This window comes from Pelobates fuscus, chromosome 10 (assembly GCF_036172605.1).
Source record: "Pelobates fuscus isolate aPelFus1 chromosome 10, aPelFus1.pri, whole genome shotgun sequence".
NCBI classification, from domain to species: domain Eukaryota; kingdom Metazoa; phylum Chordata; class Amphibia; order Anura; family Pelobatidae; genus Pelobates; species Pelobates fuscus.
In genome coordinates, this window is record NC_086326.1 from 68,378,692 (window position 1) to 68,398,494 (window position 19,803).

Genomic DNA, 19,803 nt, shown 5'->3' on the forward strand with positions numbered 1-19,803 from the left:
CTATTATTGCCAAAACTGTGAAAATTTGTAAAAAAATGTTTGTTTTCTTATTTCATTTTTTTGGCATTTTTATATAATTAATGCGAATGTATCTATGACATCAAATTAAAGCCCTGTTTCCCCTTTAAAAAACAATGTTTAATATGTGTTGGTGCAATAAATGATAGAGATGCAAATTTCGTTTGAAAGAAACAGCAAAAAAATGCAAAAATGGCCTTTGTCCTTAAGCATAAGACAAGCTTCTGAAGCTCTGTCCTTAAGGGGTTAAGGGTCAGTCCAGTTTTTAAAAGCTGTGTCCTTGAGGGGTTAAAAGTTCAAAATTAGTTACAACAAAAAGAATCTGTAAACACTGGACAAAAGAATCTCAACAGGCTACAAAAAAAACCCGAAAATCAATAAATACAATAAGAACAAACATTTAAACACAATATAAAACTTGGCTGTAAAAGTATGCTCAATACAGCCAGTACAGAGAGAACCCTCTGACATCGTTGCCATGGTTACAGTCACTGCTAACCGAGGGATATTTATGCTTGTCCTGCTAGCTAGGTCACACACCCTTCTCACATCCAGGTCGGTGATTGGATACCGCACGATGAAGGTTAAAGGTTAGTCACGCCCCCCACGTGCTATGCTGTGCTGTAGAATCCCGGAAGAGACTCAGATCGCCAGGAAGGTAGTGTTTATCAGTGTGTTTTCACGCAATGTGGTCCTATGGTTAAAAGTGAAAGATAAAACGTGTACAGATTCAGGGACGTTGGAATTCTGCATAGATTATAGTAAAGTCCGTAGCTTGCACTGTGAGCCATTATTTTATAATAAAGAGACACTCCAGTTCTTTAGGCAGAGCTGTGCTGAATGGGATTTTGCAGGATGGTGATAGGATTTGCAATAGTCGAGCTGCAGCTGAAAAGGAGTTATGTTCAGTAAAATTGTAATGGTGCTGTAACAGTTTATGAACTTGTATGTATATATATATATATTTTCCTGCATGCATTGTTTATTTATTTTCTGTAACTCCATTTCTGATAACATGGTGTCCATGCCTCATGTCTTTAATTGGAGGACCTGCATTAAAGAAAGGCACATGCCAAGTACAAATATGTAGAATAAGACAATCTTTAACTAGACATTAAGAATCTGCTCCCATATTATTTGTCAGTTATATTAAAATAATTGTCAACAGAGACATTACATGGCTCTCTATCTAAAAGGATCTGGCTTGCAAAATATAAGGAACCGTGTTTGCAAAGTACCTCTTCTTAAATGGACCCTGACCCGTAAAATATGGTATTCTCACTTGAGAATCTAACTTTTCGCACATGCATTTACTATGTACTATGTACTACGTTAGAAAAAGTTTATATATTGAGTTATGTTACTCTGTACTTGGAACATTAAAGGAACACCCTAACTACTACAGTGAACTGTAGTGGTTATGGTACCATGAGTTCTGTAGCTTTCCCCCATTGTATGTAGTCAAACTGTTTTAGAAAGGTTTGACCTCTTACTTGGGATCGGCCATGCACCGCTCCCTGTCTCCTCTCAGCCGAAAGCGCCTGATAAAGAGCTTCTATTATCACTCCTGAGCTAATCCTGACTGCGCAGAGCCAGCTTATCGCATTCAAGCAGTAAGGTAAGCACTGCCTGGCTTAGATCTGAGCAGAGAGATTCTGCCTGTAGTGGAAACAGTGCATGGCATCTGGAATACCCTTGGTAAGACATCGAATGATTTGACTACTTTCAATTGGGGGGTACCAGGGCACTCCAGGTACCATAAATACAACAGTGCAATGTAAAGGTTATGATGCTTGGAAAGTTCCCTTAATATTTTTTATTATTATTTTAAAAGTACACTGCCACCCCCTAATAACTTCAGCTCAATTAAGTTGGTAGACTTAAAGAAACAGGAGTAATTGGCCCCCATCTTACCTTCAGGTGATAAGCCATTTTCCATTGGTTTAATCCCAAAGCTGGTCTCTCGGCACCTGATATCGCTGCCTCCTCTCTTCTTTCCGTACTAAATATGTGTAGTTCCCTTTCTTTCTCCAGACTCCAGTAAAAATCACAACACTACTAACCAGCAAGGAGCTGGTATATTAACAGAAATCCTCCCATAGTCAAGACAGTATATCATTTATCATTGTGATAGAATATATATATATATATATATATATTCTATTTATTTTCAGCACAAAAAAAAAAGATATTAACTTAACTCGCCAACAGTCCAATACCAGGACTTCTGGGCAAGAGCCTGCTCTCATTTTCCCCTTTTCAAAGACCTGTAGTATAGTTCTTTGACAAGCACTGGAAAGCTGTGATCGTGTGTGTGCATGCTCGCAGCTCCAGCAAAGAGGGTGCTCAGATTGGTTAATTCCTCGGATCACACTGTTTTTCTATATACCCCAAAAGAAAACATGCACAAAAAATAAAGGCATATTTTAATTGGGGATATATATACTAAATAGTAAAAAATAAAGTTAAAAAAGAAAATCATCAGAGTGTTACTTTAAACTTTTTTTTTTTAAAGCTTGTACAGTCTTCTTGCTGTTACTGCTGCTCTTTTGGTAAACTCTTTCAATTCTGCTGACTTATCCATCAGCTGCTTCTTACAGAGAAGCATTGAGGACACACACTGCATACACGGGTATTACTGCTTTCCACCATTCCAACACTTTTCGTGCTGTGCGTGGTGACTCCATATTGAAAATCCCCCCAGGTAGGGGGGACGAAAATAAATACATAATAATAATAAAAAAATAATTAATAATTGTAAAAAAAATTATATAACAAAAAACTATTAATATTAAAATCATAAAAAAATAATAAAAATGCCCACCCCCCACCAAGGCTCTGCATCACACACACACTGCACTCATATACACACACTGCATTCATTATATACACACACTGTAAATAAATATTCAATTAATATAATTTTTTTAGGATCTAATTTTATTTAGAAATTTACCAGTAGCTGCTGCATTTCCCACCCTAGTCTTATACTCGAGTCAATACGTTTTCCCAGTTTTTTGGGGTAAAATTAGGGGCCTCGGCTTATATTCGGGTCGGCTTATACTCGAGTATATACGGTATTCCATGAGTTCTCCTATTCTCTTGTTTTGTTGCAGGGAGTGTAACAAGGATAATTTGCAAACTTTCAATTTATATTCCGTATGATGTGTACTTTTTTTTTTTTTTTTTAATTAGACAGAAAGTGGGCACACTGTTAGCACATAAAGAATTTCGGCATGCTGATGTGCTTTTGGGGCCTGGAGTGTCCCTTTTAAGGACTTTACTGGGTCTAATGTTCCGGGGAACAAAATAGGGAAAAGGAAGGTAGAAGTAGAGGAAGTTAACCCCTTAAGGACCAAACTTCTGGAATAAAAGGGAATCATGACATGTCACACATGTCATGTGTCCTTAAGGGGTTAAAGTGGTTATTTCCGTTAACATGACTTCACAGGTATATATTGTGTTTAGTAGAACTGTAGATGCATGATATTATGGTGTTTTCTATGTAAATATGTTCATATTCCTATTACTGAAACAAGTGGGGCTTTTTTTGCAGAATGGCTGTTTTTGTGGACCTGAATATTATGAATACAGATGTTAAGAGACTGAAAAATATAATTGAGATGGCAGCGCATCGTAAGTGACTCGTATTGTGAATATTTGCCTTTAAGATAATTTTTAGGACTGGCAAAATCTACATAACCTCTATGGCAGGGTCTTTTTTTTTTTAACACTTTCATGGAAAGTATTTTTATCATGTCTTTTAATTCAATTTCTGGTTCATAACTCATCTTGCTAAAGAAAAAAAATATAATTCATGCAACTTCAATGAGCTGAAGCGTTCATCGTGCCTATAGTGTCCCTTTAAACTAACTCTCTGGGTGAAAGTGTATCTGTAAATTTGACATCTGTATCACATTTAAATAATAAAAAAAAAAATGTGTGCTTTTGTCTTCAGACTAGCAGACCCGGTCAGACAGTGGACAGGAGGTCAAATTAAATATATAATAAAAATACACGGCAGATGTTTAATATATATTTAAAATCTGTCTCCCAGGGCTATCCTCTTCCTCTCCTTCTGGCTCCTTATTTCTTGTCAGCTCCGCTCATGCTGCTCACAGTGTCTGAGCATTGTACACACACTCTTGTTCAAACCAATCATGTACATATTTGCCTCGATTTAATATTGCTGTATAAACTTTCCAATGATTTACATTTTTGGGATACATTTTTTAAATGATTTAAAAAAAAAAATGAAAAATATTTTATTTTTTTAATATTTTGATTTTTTTTTTAATATTATATATTTTTGATATTTTATTATGTTTTAAAAAAAATATTTTAAATGTGTATGCAACAAATATTAAATAATTTGGAAAGCTTATCCAACAGTATTAAATGGAGGTCTTTGTTCAATGGAGAGTGTGACTAATGGTTTGGGGTCAAGTAATGGTGCATAAAGCTTTTTTTATTAAATTGAATAAAGGTGATTTGATTGAATAGAATGGTGCAAAATTAACTTAAAATTGTAGTTTAAGCCCCATAGCCGTTAGAATGCTTTGTAAAACCCTGGTGCGGTCCAACTATAAGTAGGCAGATTATTTTGAAATGTTTCACACTTACCTGTGTTCCCCGGATACTTCTCGTCCAACCCCATATTCAGATATCACTAACACAGAAGTATTTCTCCTTATATACTTTCTTACATCATTTACCTGTATGTGCATGGTTCCCATGTAAATAAAACATTTTAATATGCACACTGAATGTGACACTACATGTTAGATGCATAGAAACAAAAAGATTATTTTTTGTTTTTTTTATCAACGTTTCCCTTTTAAATTTAACACCTGTTGTTCCTTCCAGGCTAATTATGAATTATTATTCTCGTTCTTATTTATCTTGGTAAATTGAACCTGCATAGGACATTTGTAATCATCCATTGACTGCTACAATGATCTTAACAACATGGTGCATGGTTAGTGCTGAGTCTGCTAATTGGACAACACAGCATCTGGCAAGGGGGGCAAGACCCGTACTGTTTTAAAACATGTTTATCATGTGGAATCGTTGTTAATTTCTAGTTTGATAATTGAACTGTAATTTACTTTTGATTTTCTGATTTCAGTTGGTTATTCAACGGTTGCTGTCAATCATCTTGTTGAATTTGACAAGAAGAAAACTGTAAGTTTAAATAGCCATTTTCCTAGTACCATCTTTCGAACCCAAATCAAAAAGCAGCTAAGAAATTTAAATACACTACAAATTAGATTTAAATTCTCCACATTCCATTAATTTCAATTCCGTCATTTAGTATCGCGTAAAGGGCACATATTTGCTGGCTATCTTCCTTGCTAACAAAGTGTCATGTTTGCACAAGGATACAGAATCTATGCACATCTTGTGAAAATATTAAATATGATGAGGTATTTTTACATTTGGCGCCTGCTTTTTCCCCATTACTGCTGCAAGCAAATAAATATTGTTTATGTGATTCATCCTTTCGTTCTTCCGTCAGTAATTGAATATTACTGCAATTTGTTCACTCATGATTCCAATGAATGAACACATGGCTCAAAATTGACAAATACAGTTTCCTCTGACTACAAATGCCATAGTATACTGCTTTCAACAGTCCTTATCTTTCCAAAATTATTAATAGATTATGCATAAGGGCTCTACTTGCGATTCATAGAATTTCCTTGTTGCAAATCGATGCAATAAGTGAATATGAGCACTGTCAGTGGCTTTTAGTAATAGTGATTTGGTAAAACCTGGGCCCACCCCCTGGCTCTCTGACACCATATGAGGCTTCTTATTATTAATTTGCTGTCGATGAATAATCTAATTTGTTTGTGCAATATGTGCACACCACATGCACAATGTTGACAGACACTTCTTTCCTCCCCTTTTTTGTCCCTCGATCACTAAAAACATTACGGTTCACAAAAAAAAAAAAGTGAACCAAGCACTATAACATATCAACTACGGTATGGCAGCTATATTTCTGTTAGCACATACACTTATTCTGTATAATTAGTAGAAATGTAGATTTGTAATATCATTAAAATAGAAAATCCTTGTGATTATCCGAATTTCTTCTTCGTCTGAGTGGGATCAGCTTCATTATTTGAAGTTTTGAACTAGAAACACGCAATTCTTTACCAAATCTGCTGTTTTAACTGGGCACATATTACTTCTTTATGCTTACGAGCACTACTTTAAACACCCACATGCTTCTAATGAAAATCTGTTATTCATTGAAATATCCAATTGGACTACATTGGTTAAGTAATCAATTCCCCTGCTGCAACAAATACATTTTACATATTACAGCACTTTTCATTAATCTTGAAATTCTGAAACCTTTTGAGGTTATTCTGATCGTCTATGGCAATGTAGATGGACTGATACAGACATGTCACATTCTTAATAGGAAGTAGCCAAGCTGCAGATTGCTCTAAAATAAGGGGCACGTGCCATTAATCTGTAGTCATGGAGGGTGGCCTCCAACTGTGTGGTTCTATTTAACTTGGAACCTTGTAAGTGTTTCCATTTTCTTCCCGGCCTGGTGATTCATCTTATGGGAAAGTCTGTAGTTTTCCTTTGGTTATAAAAGAAGTTTAAAGATCAGCATCTTTGAGGTATTGGAAAGGAAAAGAAAATGGTCTATTAAGCCTTTTTGTTCTCAAAATGTATGTTTCTGTGCCCTCTGTACAATAAAAGAGAATTATTTGACAAAACGTATAACAAAATACAGTGCATTGATTGCCCAACTATCCCAAAGATAGCTTTGCTTTCCAAAAGTTTCTTTGATTTTTGAAGATAGAGAATAAAACACAGTTAAGAAAATAAACCGTGCTGTCTTTTGTACTAAGGTATGTTTTCATATGTTAAAGTACTGAACTGGACACCCTTAAATAATCTTTAACCCTTAGGAGAAAAAGATATTGTAAAATTAATGTCGTACACATAGGCAAATGTCTTGGATGTGCATATTGTAAACGTGCATACATTTTAATTATTTTATTTATGTTATAGGAAATTGCCAAACCAATGTCCGTTACAGATATATTTTCATCACCACCAACTGTACAGGTAAGTTTTGTTACTAAACCTGTAATTTCAATACTTAGGATATATACTACCTGTCTACCCACAATCTATAGTACATCCCTATCTGCCCACAATTTATAGTGTGTTCCTCATGATTGCCTTGAAATCACATATATCGGCCATTTGTCAACTCGTCATATTTTAGCCAAATACTGTTACACATCTTTAATTCTAATGGAGGCTGTCTTACTAGCCTCTTTTTAATTTTTAGTTCATGCTTTTTGAAATAATGTTGACACAACTTTGTTCTTTTTAGATTGAGAAACCCATGTACCTGCAATATTTTCCATAATGCTTTGTGCTGTGTTCTCGTAACATATTGTGTAATTCTCTTTCTGTTTAGGGGAAATGCAAACCAATCAAAATTCTAAATAGGCTAACCATTATAGCCTCAGACCCATCTCATTGCAATGTGTTGGTATGTAATGAAAATTAATTTTTTTGTTTGTTTGTTTTTGTTTTGTTTTGTTTCCTCAGAAATGTTTGGAAAACGGTGGTGCATTTCTTAATAATAAAAAAAAAAATTCAATACAACACTCTTAAGTATTTATTTTCCTTTTTTAACTTATTTAAATGTGGTGTAAACTTCTCCATTGTTCCTCTGTTTTTCTACTTAACAAATCCCCATTATCTTGTTTTGTTTCTGTCCTCAAGTACTGCTGTGTTCAACTGAATACATCTCTAAGCAAGGAAGTCATTTCATTTCTAATATAAATACAGAACAGCAGCATATGCTTGGCACCAATGGGGTCAACCAGGGAAATAATTGCAAATAAACAAGCACCCACAGCAGTTTAATAAAAATAGTATATTGTGTTTTTCTTTCTTTAGCACATTGCTTATTTAAAACCTAACCAGTTAATTTGCTATAATTTTAAGCAAACAACATAATGTCATAAAATAACTAGGACACACTTTATAATGAGTTGTCATGTGTGAAATATTTGAGAATATGTAAAATGTATGTTTTAAACAATTAAATTCCTGTCCCTTTTTTATAAACCTTTTTCACCCCCATTTCTCCTCTTTTTTTGTTAATGTATTTGATTTTTATGTTCCTTCTTTGTTTTTTTGTTTTTGTTTTTGACTTCTTTTGTCTCATGATACTTGGCTACATAAATCTGTCAAGCCATTATCATTTTTTTTTTTTTTTTTTATGTAACACCAACAATGTTTCATCGCTGAGTTCATTAAAGGGACACTATAGTCACCAGAACAACTACAGCTTATTGAATTTGTTTTGGTGAGTAGAATCGTTACCTTCAGGCTTTTTGCTGTAAACACTGACTTTTCAGAGAAAATGCAGTGTTTACATTACAGCCTAGTGATACCTTCACTGGCCACTCCCCAGATAGCTGTTAGAGATCTTTCCTGGGTCATGTCTGCCTAAAATGCATCCAAACATTCAGTATCTCCTCCCTCTGCATGCAGACACTGAACATCCTCATAGAGATTCATTGATTCAATTAATCTATATGAGGAGATGCTGATTGACCAGGGCTGTTTGAATCATTCTGGCTCTGCCCCTGATCTGCCTCCTTGTCAGTCTCGGCCAATCCTATGGAGAAGCATTGTGATTGGATCAAGCTATCACTTCTGCTGATGTCAGCAGACTGCTTGTTTTTCTGAGGCAAACAAAATGCAGAGTTACAGCTTCAGGTTTGAATACAGTAAGATTTTGCTATATTTATGGAGTCATGAGTGGACCATGGTGGTTTTAACCCTATAGGGTCAGGAATACATGTTTGTGTTCCTGACCCTATAGTGCTCCTTTAAATAAGTTATACCAAAACTTAGAAAACAAAACAGAGCTTTAATTTTTTTTTTATGTTTTGTTTTGATTTTCTGCCTGCTTCACAAATTTGCCGTCATTTAATCACATTCAGCATCTGTCGTTGACAGTACATAATGCACAGAACGTCATGTAGCCTTAAATCTATTTCCTGATATCCCAATACCATATGCATGCATGTCATTATTTTTTTATTCTTATTTTGTAGAGATCAACCTCCCCTTCTACCAGATGGTACGATATTGTTGCTGTGTTTCCTAAAACAGAAAAATTATTTCATGTAAGTAAGAATTGTCCCTGTTAGAAACTAGATTATACATTTTCACTAGAGCATAAAGTTATAAAGTGTTAACAATTACCTTTTCTGTATATTAAGGTGTTGTCGACATCATGCATAATTTTTAGCAACTGTTTATTCTTTATAGAATTAGCCCCTGAAGTATGTAATTCCATACAGTAATCACAATTTGTCCATAATGAACATTTGCAGTGATGCAACATCTTTATTTGCTAGAAGTAGAGCTGCTGATTCCAAGTAAGTAGGCTAGTCGAGCATCAAAGGAAATGGAGTTTAGAAACTATCCTCTGATAGTTTCTAAACTACGTTTTCTTTGATGCTCAACTAGGATGTTAAAGGGACACTATAGGCACCAAGACCACTTCAGCTCATTGAAGTGCTGGGTGCAATGACCCTGTCCTGCTTATTCCAGTTTCTGAGAAACTGCAATGATTACATTGCAGGACAAACACTGCTTCTGGTGATGGCAAGCTCTTATTTAGGGCCTCCAGTGTCCGTTAAATCCTAATAGAAAAGGACTCAAGCAATGCTTTCCTATGGGAAGGGCTCAATGCCTCAATTCTCTCACGACCCAGCGCCAAGAGAGAGCGGTGCTTGAATCGGGTAAGTGTTACAAGGTTTTTTTAACCCTTGCTGTGCCTGGAGAGGGTATATGTGGGGTGCGTAGTAGAAGGAACTATAGTGTAAGGAATACAGATTTGTATTCCTTACACTATAGAATCCATTTAATGGTCCTTAGTGTACTTATCTTGCAAATTTGATACTTTATAATATTATAGACAGTAACATTTATTTTATTCTGTAAAGTCATATTAAAAGTAACAAAATAGATATTCATATACTTTTTTTCCAAGATTGTATTTCTACCAATATGGCTTTCTCAGTGGGCTCATATATCCACTGCAAATGCCTCATTGCTAATACTCTTTATTTTTTACTATATCTGAAGCAGACTTGTCATCTACACATTTTTTAATTGTGTGTCTGGTCATTTTATACTGTTCTTTTGATCCTTAACTAAAATGGGATTTGCATGTTCTTTTGCTATATGAAAGTCTGTTTGAGCCAAGTCTCTGCAAAAGAAATCCTCGTCTTTAAGGGTCAGTCGGAAATACTTCACCAGAGTGAATAAATATATTTTAAAATCAAATTAAAATGAATAAGTAAACAAAAGCACAGATAAGTAGGTCCCTATGTGAATTTCTTTATAGAGAATCTATCATGACCGGTTCACTTTAACTGAAAATGCTCAAAAGGCATTGAATTTGTCATAGAGCTAAATTATATATTCAGTGCAATTTTTCCAGTTATTGCATTATGTACCTTGGGTTCCTGCACTTCCATGGCTGCAGCTCTGTGGGTGTTACAATTACTTCATCCATCTAATCCTCTGGTCAGCTCAAAAAGTGTTTGCTAGAGAATAACTGTAGCAACCACAACACATGGGTTGGTGTTCAGGAGGACAGCCTATAAGAGGGTTTTCCGGCTCTCTTGTCAGTCAGTCCTTCAGCACAGGGATCTATGCAACTCTATTCTACTAAATTAATTGACAGGTGGGAAAAACAGATTTTTTTTTTACGTTTATTTTTTAGTCTCCCTTTCTGTACATTTTCTAGCAATTATGTTAGCATGATGTGTAGGTAATACCAAATTTACTGTTAAAATTGTATTATTAAATTGTTAAAGCTCACTGCAGTGGTTATGGTGACATGAGTGCTCTGCAGACACATTTGTATCTAACAGACTTGGTGCATAGTCGTGAGATTTACAAATAAATACTGAATATGCAGTATTCCCTTTCTGCTTGTGGTTGAGTGTCAGTAAATAATATATCCACAAAATTAGTTTTTATTTTATCTTTCTCCTACAGGCTGCTTGCACCAATATAGACGTGGATTTGGTGTGCATAAATGTAACTGAAAAACAGCCATTCTTCATCAGAAAACCTCCTATAAATGCAGTAAGTTTAAAAGGATACTTAAAATAGATATGGATATGTATATAGTGCTCTAACATGTTTTAGCGAGTGTCTGTGTCAATATTTCCACTCATAGGCAAGTGGAAATTAAGATTTGATGTGTCCTGAGTGATATTTTAATCAATATTTAGTTAAATTAATCAGAGTAGCAATTCTTCTTGATAGATATTGACTACCGTGATATCATCGGGAGGGAATACACACACACACAGATTGACATATCCCTGCTGCCTTTGCAGTTGCTTTGATCAACGTGATCTTGTTTTGCTTTTTCCTTATTTGTTAAAGAAAGTTTTTAAACCAGCACACTAAGACTGCGGATCCATCAGTAATATCCAGTAAATCTGGAGTAAACACACTGCGTGGATGTACTTCACATCAATAGGAAATTTGCTCTCAGTGCTCTTTGTACTCAAGTGGTACTTCAGTATTGTTTAGTATGGAAAGTGGTGTTTAAGTATTGTAGAATTACGTTTTATGTAATTAAACACGTTCCATCAGCATCAGAACAATCTTGCCGGCAGAGTTGTGGGGAAAAAAGCAATTGACTTATTGTTCATCTGTGAATTTAAAACTGAAAGAATAGAATTTGGATGAATGTTTTAATTAGGACTCTCCTGTTTTAGGCAATAGAAAGAGGCATATTTTTTGAGCTGATTTATACCCCTGCAATCAAAGATTCTTCAATAAGGCGATACACAATATCCAATGCTCTCAGTTTGATGCAATTTTGCAAGGGAAAGGTACGTTTTTACAACATATTCACATTTTTCTCATCAATAAATAAACATTCTTAGCAACTGTAACCATTACCAAACCATTTTAAGTCATGTCTCATAAAGATGCCTTAGAATAGATGCTTCATTTCCTCCCTGTTTCTGTCAAATAGTATTCAACCAGTTTTACAAAAATCGTGAGTGTTCCGACACCTAAATCCCAGTCCTTTGCCTGCCACTTGGATAATATAGTAGAAAGCTATATCATTATCTGTCCAAGGATACTATAAATGTTTTAACAAAAATTTAAAAAATGAGAGGGCAGTACTCAAAGTACACGTCAACATCTCAATATAGTGGTTATACTGCAGAGTGTTCAATGAAGCTGGGTGTATATTTGTTTTGTTTTTTTTCCATATCAATCTTCTGTCTTGGGAACTGTTCACATTTCTTCAGGCCAAGTATCCTACTGGGCCACCTAAAGGTTTATGATACCTCCACATTAGCACCCCAGGCTATTTGTTGTCTACAGGGTAAATCTGCATGTAAAATATTCCCCCTAGATGTCAGCTGGCAGCTTTATCACTGACACCTAAATTGACTTATTGGCTTTGTTCAAAGCGCTCTCTCATATGAAGGGGACCTCCAAAAACGTAAATAATTTGAGCAACTAGTAGTATTTTTTTTTTGCTGCACTTGTAGATGGCACCTTTCTAAAATATATGCTATGGTATCCTCCACATGTTTGAGATGTGGTGAATCTGTTTGATTACTTTTACAAATTTTCCGGTTCTGTCCTACGCGCCACAAATTCTGGTTTGACATTCAAGATACCATAAACCAGTTAACGCAAACGCACCTATTTCTGCATACTACCTAAACGTTTGCTGATCTCTTTGGGGCCTTCTGAATGCATAACATTGGATATTTTAATAGCTACAAAAACTTGCCAGTCCCCCCCCCCTCCCTAGTAGACCTACTGTTCTTGTTACGTTTTCACTTAGCCGCTTAATCCTTACTTGGAGGAATTGGCACAAGTTCAAACATGGCCATGCCCTTCTGATGTTTTATAGACTTTTGTTTGCTCTTATTATGTACACATAATACCTGGTATATTGCTGAGTTATTGTAAGCAATGTCTCACACGTTTTTATACATATACTTTTTCTCTCCATGGTGACCTATGGCCTTGTTAATTGCATATTGTTGCTTTTTATTTTATTTTCTCTTGCTACATATGTGTAGTGGTTCAAGAAAATAACAAAGGAGAACATAAGTGAATGCAGTTATAATAGTAGTTCCTAACTGGGACAGCCGGTAAAAGTACATGGGAGCTGGGTATTTTTTTCATACATTCAAACATGAATGTTCTTATGTTTGTTTACTTATTTATTAGAATGAAAACCAATCTTAAATACCTATTTCAAATGTCTTAACATGGTTTGTATTGGTAATAAAGTAAAGGCATACAGGGCTATTCACTAAAGCAAGAATTGTTGAGAATTCAAAGTGAACTTCAAATGCAAAGGAAAAATAGCAGAACTGGAAAAGAAATCTCCAACTCCCATCACCCTTAACCCCGCAAGTGTAATTGTTGCAGTTTTTTTATAAACTGCAATAATTACCTTGCAGGGTTAAGTCCTCCTCTAGTGGCTGTCTATGAGACAGCCACTAGAGGGACTTGCGGCTTCTTAAACAACTCGTCTAAACAATGCTGGACGTCCTCACGCTATGCATGAGGACCTCCAGCGTCACCGGAATCCCCATAGGAAAGCATTAAATAATGCTTTCCTATGGGGAAGTCTAATTCGCGCGCGGCCATTGCCGCAAATGCGCATTAGGTCTCCCCCGCCGACGTATGTGGAGCGTGGGCGGAGCCTGACCCCGTCAGGCATCGGCACTGGATTCCGGTAAGTGTCTGAAGGGCTTTGAACCCCTTTAGCGATCTGGGATGGGTGGCAGGAGGGAGTGGGGCACTCCAGGATTCTCTCGTGCCAGGAAAACGGGTTTGTTTTCCTGGCACTGAAGAATCCCACTAAATTTGAAATTCACTTTGAGATCCTGACAGTTACTCCCTGTATGTGTGTATTTTATTATGGTTCCTATGTGCAAGGCCAAAGTCCTCCTATGCATTTCTTTTATATAGCAACATAGAAATACTTTTCAGAACTCTTGTACTCCAGTAGTGATATTACTAAAAGCTCTAAACTAGTTTACTTGGAATTAGTCAACTGGTTTTGTCTGTTCTGTTTGTTGGAATACATATTCTGTGTTAAATTATCCTTTTGTTTTTTAAAAGAGTGTCGGTATTATCCCTGAACTCTGTTTGGATCGAATGCAAATACATATGTTTTCTTTTTCTTAATTTCTAGAACATTATTTTGTCGAGTGGTGCTGAAAGGGTAAGTTAATACATTTTGTGGTCTTTAACCCCTTAAAGGACGATTGTCATGAAATGGCAATGGCTCTTTGTGCTCTGTGTGAAACTGCAGCAGTAAGCAACGTAGGCTGATGGGATTTTTTCAGATAACCGTACGGTATTTCATGTTTTCACACTTTGGTTTAAAAAAAAAAACCTTTCCTATTGTAGAGTACCCTGCTAATTTACCATTTGCAGATCTATATAATATTTTGTTAAATAAGTGGTATGTTTCTTTTCGATGTAGGATCTGGTTTGTGATTTTATTATTCTGCCGTGGTTAAGGAAATGCTTAATGCAATCACTGTCTTTAATTATTTTGTTTATTGTCCTGATGGTGGTGCAGAGCACTGGGGGAAACAAATACCATGTCCCTAAATTTTACAGAGAATCTATGTATGGGTTGGAATTTATAGGTCAGCAAATAAGATTTTATTGAGAAAGTAATGAGATGATTTGGAGACCATATGGTGTATATATCAATTTGTTGATGGTACCAATTCATTTTCCAAATTATTTCAAACCACTCAAGCTAGACATGTCCTACTGGATAATGTAAACGCTAGTTTGACAAGCGCTAAATACATTTTTCTAAAGGGACTCATTATTGTGATGTAATTCCAGTAAAATACAAGTTTAGCAGGCTAAGATTGCCACAAGGCATATGTATGTATATGTGTTTGTAGTATCAGTTAGTTAATTACACGTAGCTAAGATACTGTTATCACTGTACTGACCAGGTGCAGGAATGTAAGAACTGGAATTACGCGTCCCTCTCCTTTGTATCAGATGAGCCACGTGGTTAGACCGGATGGATGAGTTTAGACTCTATTTATTAAATAGGTTAAGGGTATGTGTGGGTGTAGTTAATTGTGGGAGGAGCTACAGTGCTATATAAGGAATGTACTCTATGTATTCAGTACTCAGACTTTGCTGTATTTTGGTGACGCTAGTCCCTCTGAGTCCCGATCGGTGATCCAATAAAGAATCTCTTCCTTCCTGAAGAAACCTGTGTCCATCTCTCTGTGCTTGGCTTCCGTCAGTTTCTCCGGTATCATTTGGTGCATTGGCCGGGAAGCTCATCGTTCAACGGTAGCTGAGAGGCAGAGGCGTGAGACGGTCTATCTTTGCCCACGTTCTCTACGGCTGCACCCCTGAACTTCTGCGTGGACCTCCCTTCGTCTCGGCGCCACTGGTCTGTTGTCCAGGAGATCATCGGCCTCTACGTGAGAAGTGCTGGGGTGTCCCCGTCGATGAGTGTGAACTCAGGTTCAGGAACGAGGAGGTAAGACAACTGCTGTTTTAGACGGCAGGACCCACTAGGGGTATACCGATTGTGCGGTAGGCCCAAAGGGGTTTTGAATCTGTGTATCTGCCCCCTCTGTCGGAGGGAAGGAGCGAAGGCGCACCGCTCGATCGAACGCTCTTTAGTCAGACCGTTTGATTTGGTTAGTCAGGCGGGGTCCTGGTGTAAATAGCCCTAGCCGGACACCGGTGTCTTGTCTAGACTAGCGTTCTAGGGTGTATATTACGTTCGCTAGGTCGGAGGGACCGGGAGACTAAGCGGCGCCTGTGTAAATTCGGTTCGCTAGTTCTCATCCTATCTGGGCTAAGTGGGAAGGCGTGTAAATTTGGAACCCACTAGACTTTTGATAGTGCGACTAAGAGGCGCCTGTGTAAATTCGGTTCTCTAGCTCGCTATATATGTGGTGATTGGGCAGTGTGGCTAACCAAAACGGGTGTATATAGTTTTAGGTAGTCCATTCAAGGTACTGGCCAATAGTTTAGTTGGGAATTGTAAATGTGTTAACGATTGTTTTAGTAAAGTGTATATCTTGTTAGATAGCGCGAGCTCAGCCGTCTAGCGAGAGTGTTAATAGTGTGTTGCTGTATTATAGTGCACGGTACCATAACCCTGTATATTTACTGACATTATATAATAAGTACTAATCATTGTCGTCCATTGCATGTTTAACACCATAACCACTAATAATTGTATTGTGACCTTAACTTGTGCTTTGACCTATGCTAACCGTACTGTAACCGCTATTTGTAAAAGACGATGTTACTGGGGTGTGTTATAGACGGGTAATTCGTATATAGAGAATTATAGCGTGGGTGACTGTATAGTTACGCCAAAGGGCATAATATTGATTATATAGTGACTGGTGTAACAGCTGTGTGTGTACGGGAATTCCCTGAGTGTTTATTGTTATTGTGTACGTTTCACTTGGTAACCGTACCACGTGGTGCTGTTGCCAGAGGAAACGGGTGTGACTGTTGAATAGTACGCGTGTATAGTATTCGTTGTCGACGACGTTCCATTGTTAAGTATGGGTGCGTCGCAGTCAACGATTCCGGATCCCTTAGGATGTATGGTTAAGAATTTTAAAAAGGGATTCAAAGTTTGTGATTTTGGGGTAAAGATGTCTCCTGTACGTTTGGTCACTTTGTGTACTAGGGAGTGGCCTACTTTGGTTGCGGCATGGCCGCCACGTGGCAGTTTGGATCCAACTCTGGTACAGCGCTTACACGTGGCTGTATCGGGTAGGCCTGAACTTTACGGCCAGTTTCCTTATATTGACTGTTGGAGACAGGCCGTAAATGACTCGCCAAAATGGCTCCAGACATGCCACGAGGAGCAGTGTCGCCTCATGGTAGCTAGGACTTGCTCGTCCACTAGGACTGGTGTTAGGCCCATTTTGGACACGCCCCCTGAGTCCGAGATCCCTTTGCCGCCCCCTTACTTTCCGTTAAGAAGAAGTGACGCAAACGCAGGAAGTCCTGCACCCCTCCCCTCATTACCCTCATCCACTTCCGCTTCCTCCTCCAGTACAGGATCCACCCCCCCTCGTACTAAATCTCCCCTTCCGGAACCAGAATCCACCCCCATTAGAAACGAATATCCTGATTTGGCGCCACTTCAGACTTCCGGTCAAGCTTCATCTAGCTCGGCTCGAAGTGTTTTATTTACGACCTTTTCCCAAAACCGACCTCCCACATCCCCATACCCTATCTCTCCCCGACCGGAACCCATGACTGACGCCTCTCTACGTAGCCCCATCCAAACCCGACAGTTGACTGGTGCCCAACAATTAAAGCACTATCAGATGCCTCTTCGTCTGAATCCCGGGTCAGCTTATATCGATGCCGCAGGTCAAATGGCACACGCTGACCCAGTCTTCGTATATGTCCCATTTACCACAACCGATCTTTTAAACTGGAAGACCCATAATTCCTCGTATACTGAGAAACCACAAGCTATGACTGATCTGTTCACCTCAATAGTACAGACGCATAATCCGACATGGGCTGATTGCCAGCAGTTACTAATGACTTTATTTAACAATGAGGAAAGGACAAGAATAAATCAAGCAGCCATTAAAGCATTAGAGGATAGAGCCCGTGCTTTGAACCAAGCCAATCCAGCAGCATGGGCCGCGACACACTATCCCAACACCGATCCCGATTGGAACGTAAATGGTGCTGATATGGTTCAACTCAGGGCCTATAGAGACGCTATAATTGCTGGCATGAAAGCCGGAGGAAAGAAAGCCATTAACATGTCGAAGACAGTTGAGGTGATCCAGAAAAGCGATGAAGCGCCCAGTGTCTTTTATGACCGATTATTGGAGGCATACCGCTTGTATACCCCCTTTAATCCGGAAGACGCAGACAATTCCCGAATGGTTAACTCCGCCTTTGTCAGCCAAGCATACGGAGATATTAAGCGCAAGCTACAAAAGTTAGAAGGGTTTGCAGGTATGTCCATCACCCAACTAATGGAGGTAGCAAATAAGGTCTATATGAACAGGGATACAGAAAGTAAGAAAGAGGAAGAGCGCAAGATGCGTAAAAAGGCTGATATGCTAGCGGTAGCGATCGCAGGCGTAGATAAACGGGGCCCAGATAGAGGCAATAATAGATGGAGTAGGGAGCCTTTGAGTAGGGATCAATGCGCGTATTGCAAGGAAGAAGGGCATTGGAGGAACGAATGTCCGCAAAGAGAGCAGTACGAGAGAGACCAACCCAGGGCAGGCTACGGAAACTTTAGAGGTAGAGCGAGAGGTAGAGGAGGCCCCGGAGGGAGTAATGGTTATAGAGGGAGTAATGGGAACAGAGGAAGTGTTAGGGAAGACAGGTATATTCCAGCAGCGCAAAGGTCCCGCGATAGAGAAGGTAGGGACTTTGTAGGATTGGCTGACACTGTCATGGAGGACTATTGATACCGACCGGGCTCCATCCCCCTTGGTCGAGCGGAGCCTATGGTCGATGTATCAATAGGGGGGAAAAGGAGTGCGTTCATGATCGACACTGGTGCTGAACATTCAGTGGTGACTAATCTAGTTGCTCCTCCATCTGGAAGGACTATTACTGTGATAGGAGCAACTGGAAGAAGTGCTGAAAAACCGGTTCTTAAAAGTCGACTCTGTACATTGGGAGGCCACGTAGTAAAACACCAATTCCTTTATATGCCTGAATGTCCAGTCCAATTGCTGGGACGTGATATGCTATCAAAATTACAAGCGCAGATTACGTTCCTACCAAATGGAACAACATCCTTAAAGTTTAATGGACCTTCAGGTATTATGACTTTATCCGTACCAAAGGAAGAAGAGTGGCGACTTTATACAGTGTTGACTAGCCAAAACCCTAGGAGTGATGAGACATTGTTTAACATACCAGGAGTTTGGGCAGAGAACAACCCACCAGGACTGGCCCGCAATATTCCATCAATAAAAATTGAACTGAAACATGGGGTTTATCCAGTGAGCCTAAGACAATATCACATTCAGCAGAAGGCTAAGAAGAACATCCAATCCTATCTGGATAAGTTCATACGGTATGGTATCCTAAAATTCTGTACTTCCCCCTGGAACACCCCATTGCTGCCTGTTCAAAAGCCCGGTACAGATGAGTATCGACCTGTACAGGACTTAAGAGCAGTCAATGATGCGGTTGTTAGCATACATCCAGTTGTACCCAATCCATATAACCTGCTTGCTTTAATTCCGGGCGGGGCTACTTACTTCACAGTCTTAGATCTCAAAGATGCCTTCTTTTGCCTCCGAATTGCCGCAGAAAGCCAATGTATTTTCGCTTTCCAATGGGAGAACGCTGTAACGGGCTCAAAACGCCAAATGACTTGGACAAGACTGCCCCAAGGGTTTAAAAATTCACCTACCCTATTTGGTTCAGCTCTAAGTCAAGATCTACTGGATTTCGAGTCTATCCCAGGAGAATGTGTATTGTTACAATATGTAGATGACTTGTTGATAGCAGCAGTTACAAAAGAAAAATGTCAGCAAGCAACGCACGATCTACTACATATTCTCTGGAAGGCAGGATACAAGGTGTCCAGGAAGAAGGCTCAGTTGTGTTTGCCAACTGTCAAGTATCTGGGATTCCATATCTCTGAAGGTCAAAGGATTATGGGGCCAGAGAGAAAAGAAGCTGTCTGCCAAA

General features: G+C 38.4%; 1 protein-coding gene across 1 annotated transcript in view; it reads left to right on the top strand.

Moving 5' to 3' along the window:
* The first annotated feature begins 624 nt into the window (after window positions 1-624).
* RPP30 (ribonuclease P/MRP subunit p30) overlaps window positions 625-19,803 on the top strand; it is a 29,341-nt gene continuing 10,162 nt past the window's right edge. Inside the window, exons 1-9 of the mRNA XM_063435290.1 lie at window positions 625-676; window positions 3,575-3,654; window positions 5,147-5,202; window positions 7,060-7,116; window positions 7,478-7,552; window positions 9,135-9,206; window positions 11,095-11,184; window positions 11,829-11,945; window positions 14,291-14,320. Of these exons, the coding sequence (XP_063291360.1) occupies window positions 3,576-3,654; window positions 5,147-5,202; window positions 7,060-7,116; window positions 7,478-7,552; window positions 9,135-9,206; window positions 11,095-11,184; window positions 11,829-11,945; window positions 14,291-14,320 (576 nt within the window). The 5' untranslated portion in view covers window positions 625-676; window position 3,575. The remainder of the gene's footprint in view (window positions 677-3,574; window positions 3,655-5,146; window positions 5,203-7,059; window positions 7,117-7,477; window positions 7,553-9,134; window positions 9,207-11,094; window positions 11,185-11,828; window positions 11,946-14,290; window positions 14,321-19,803) is intronic.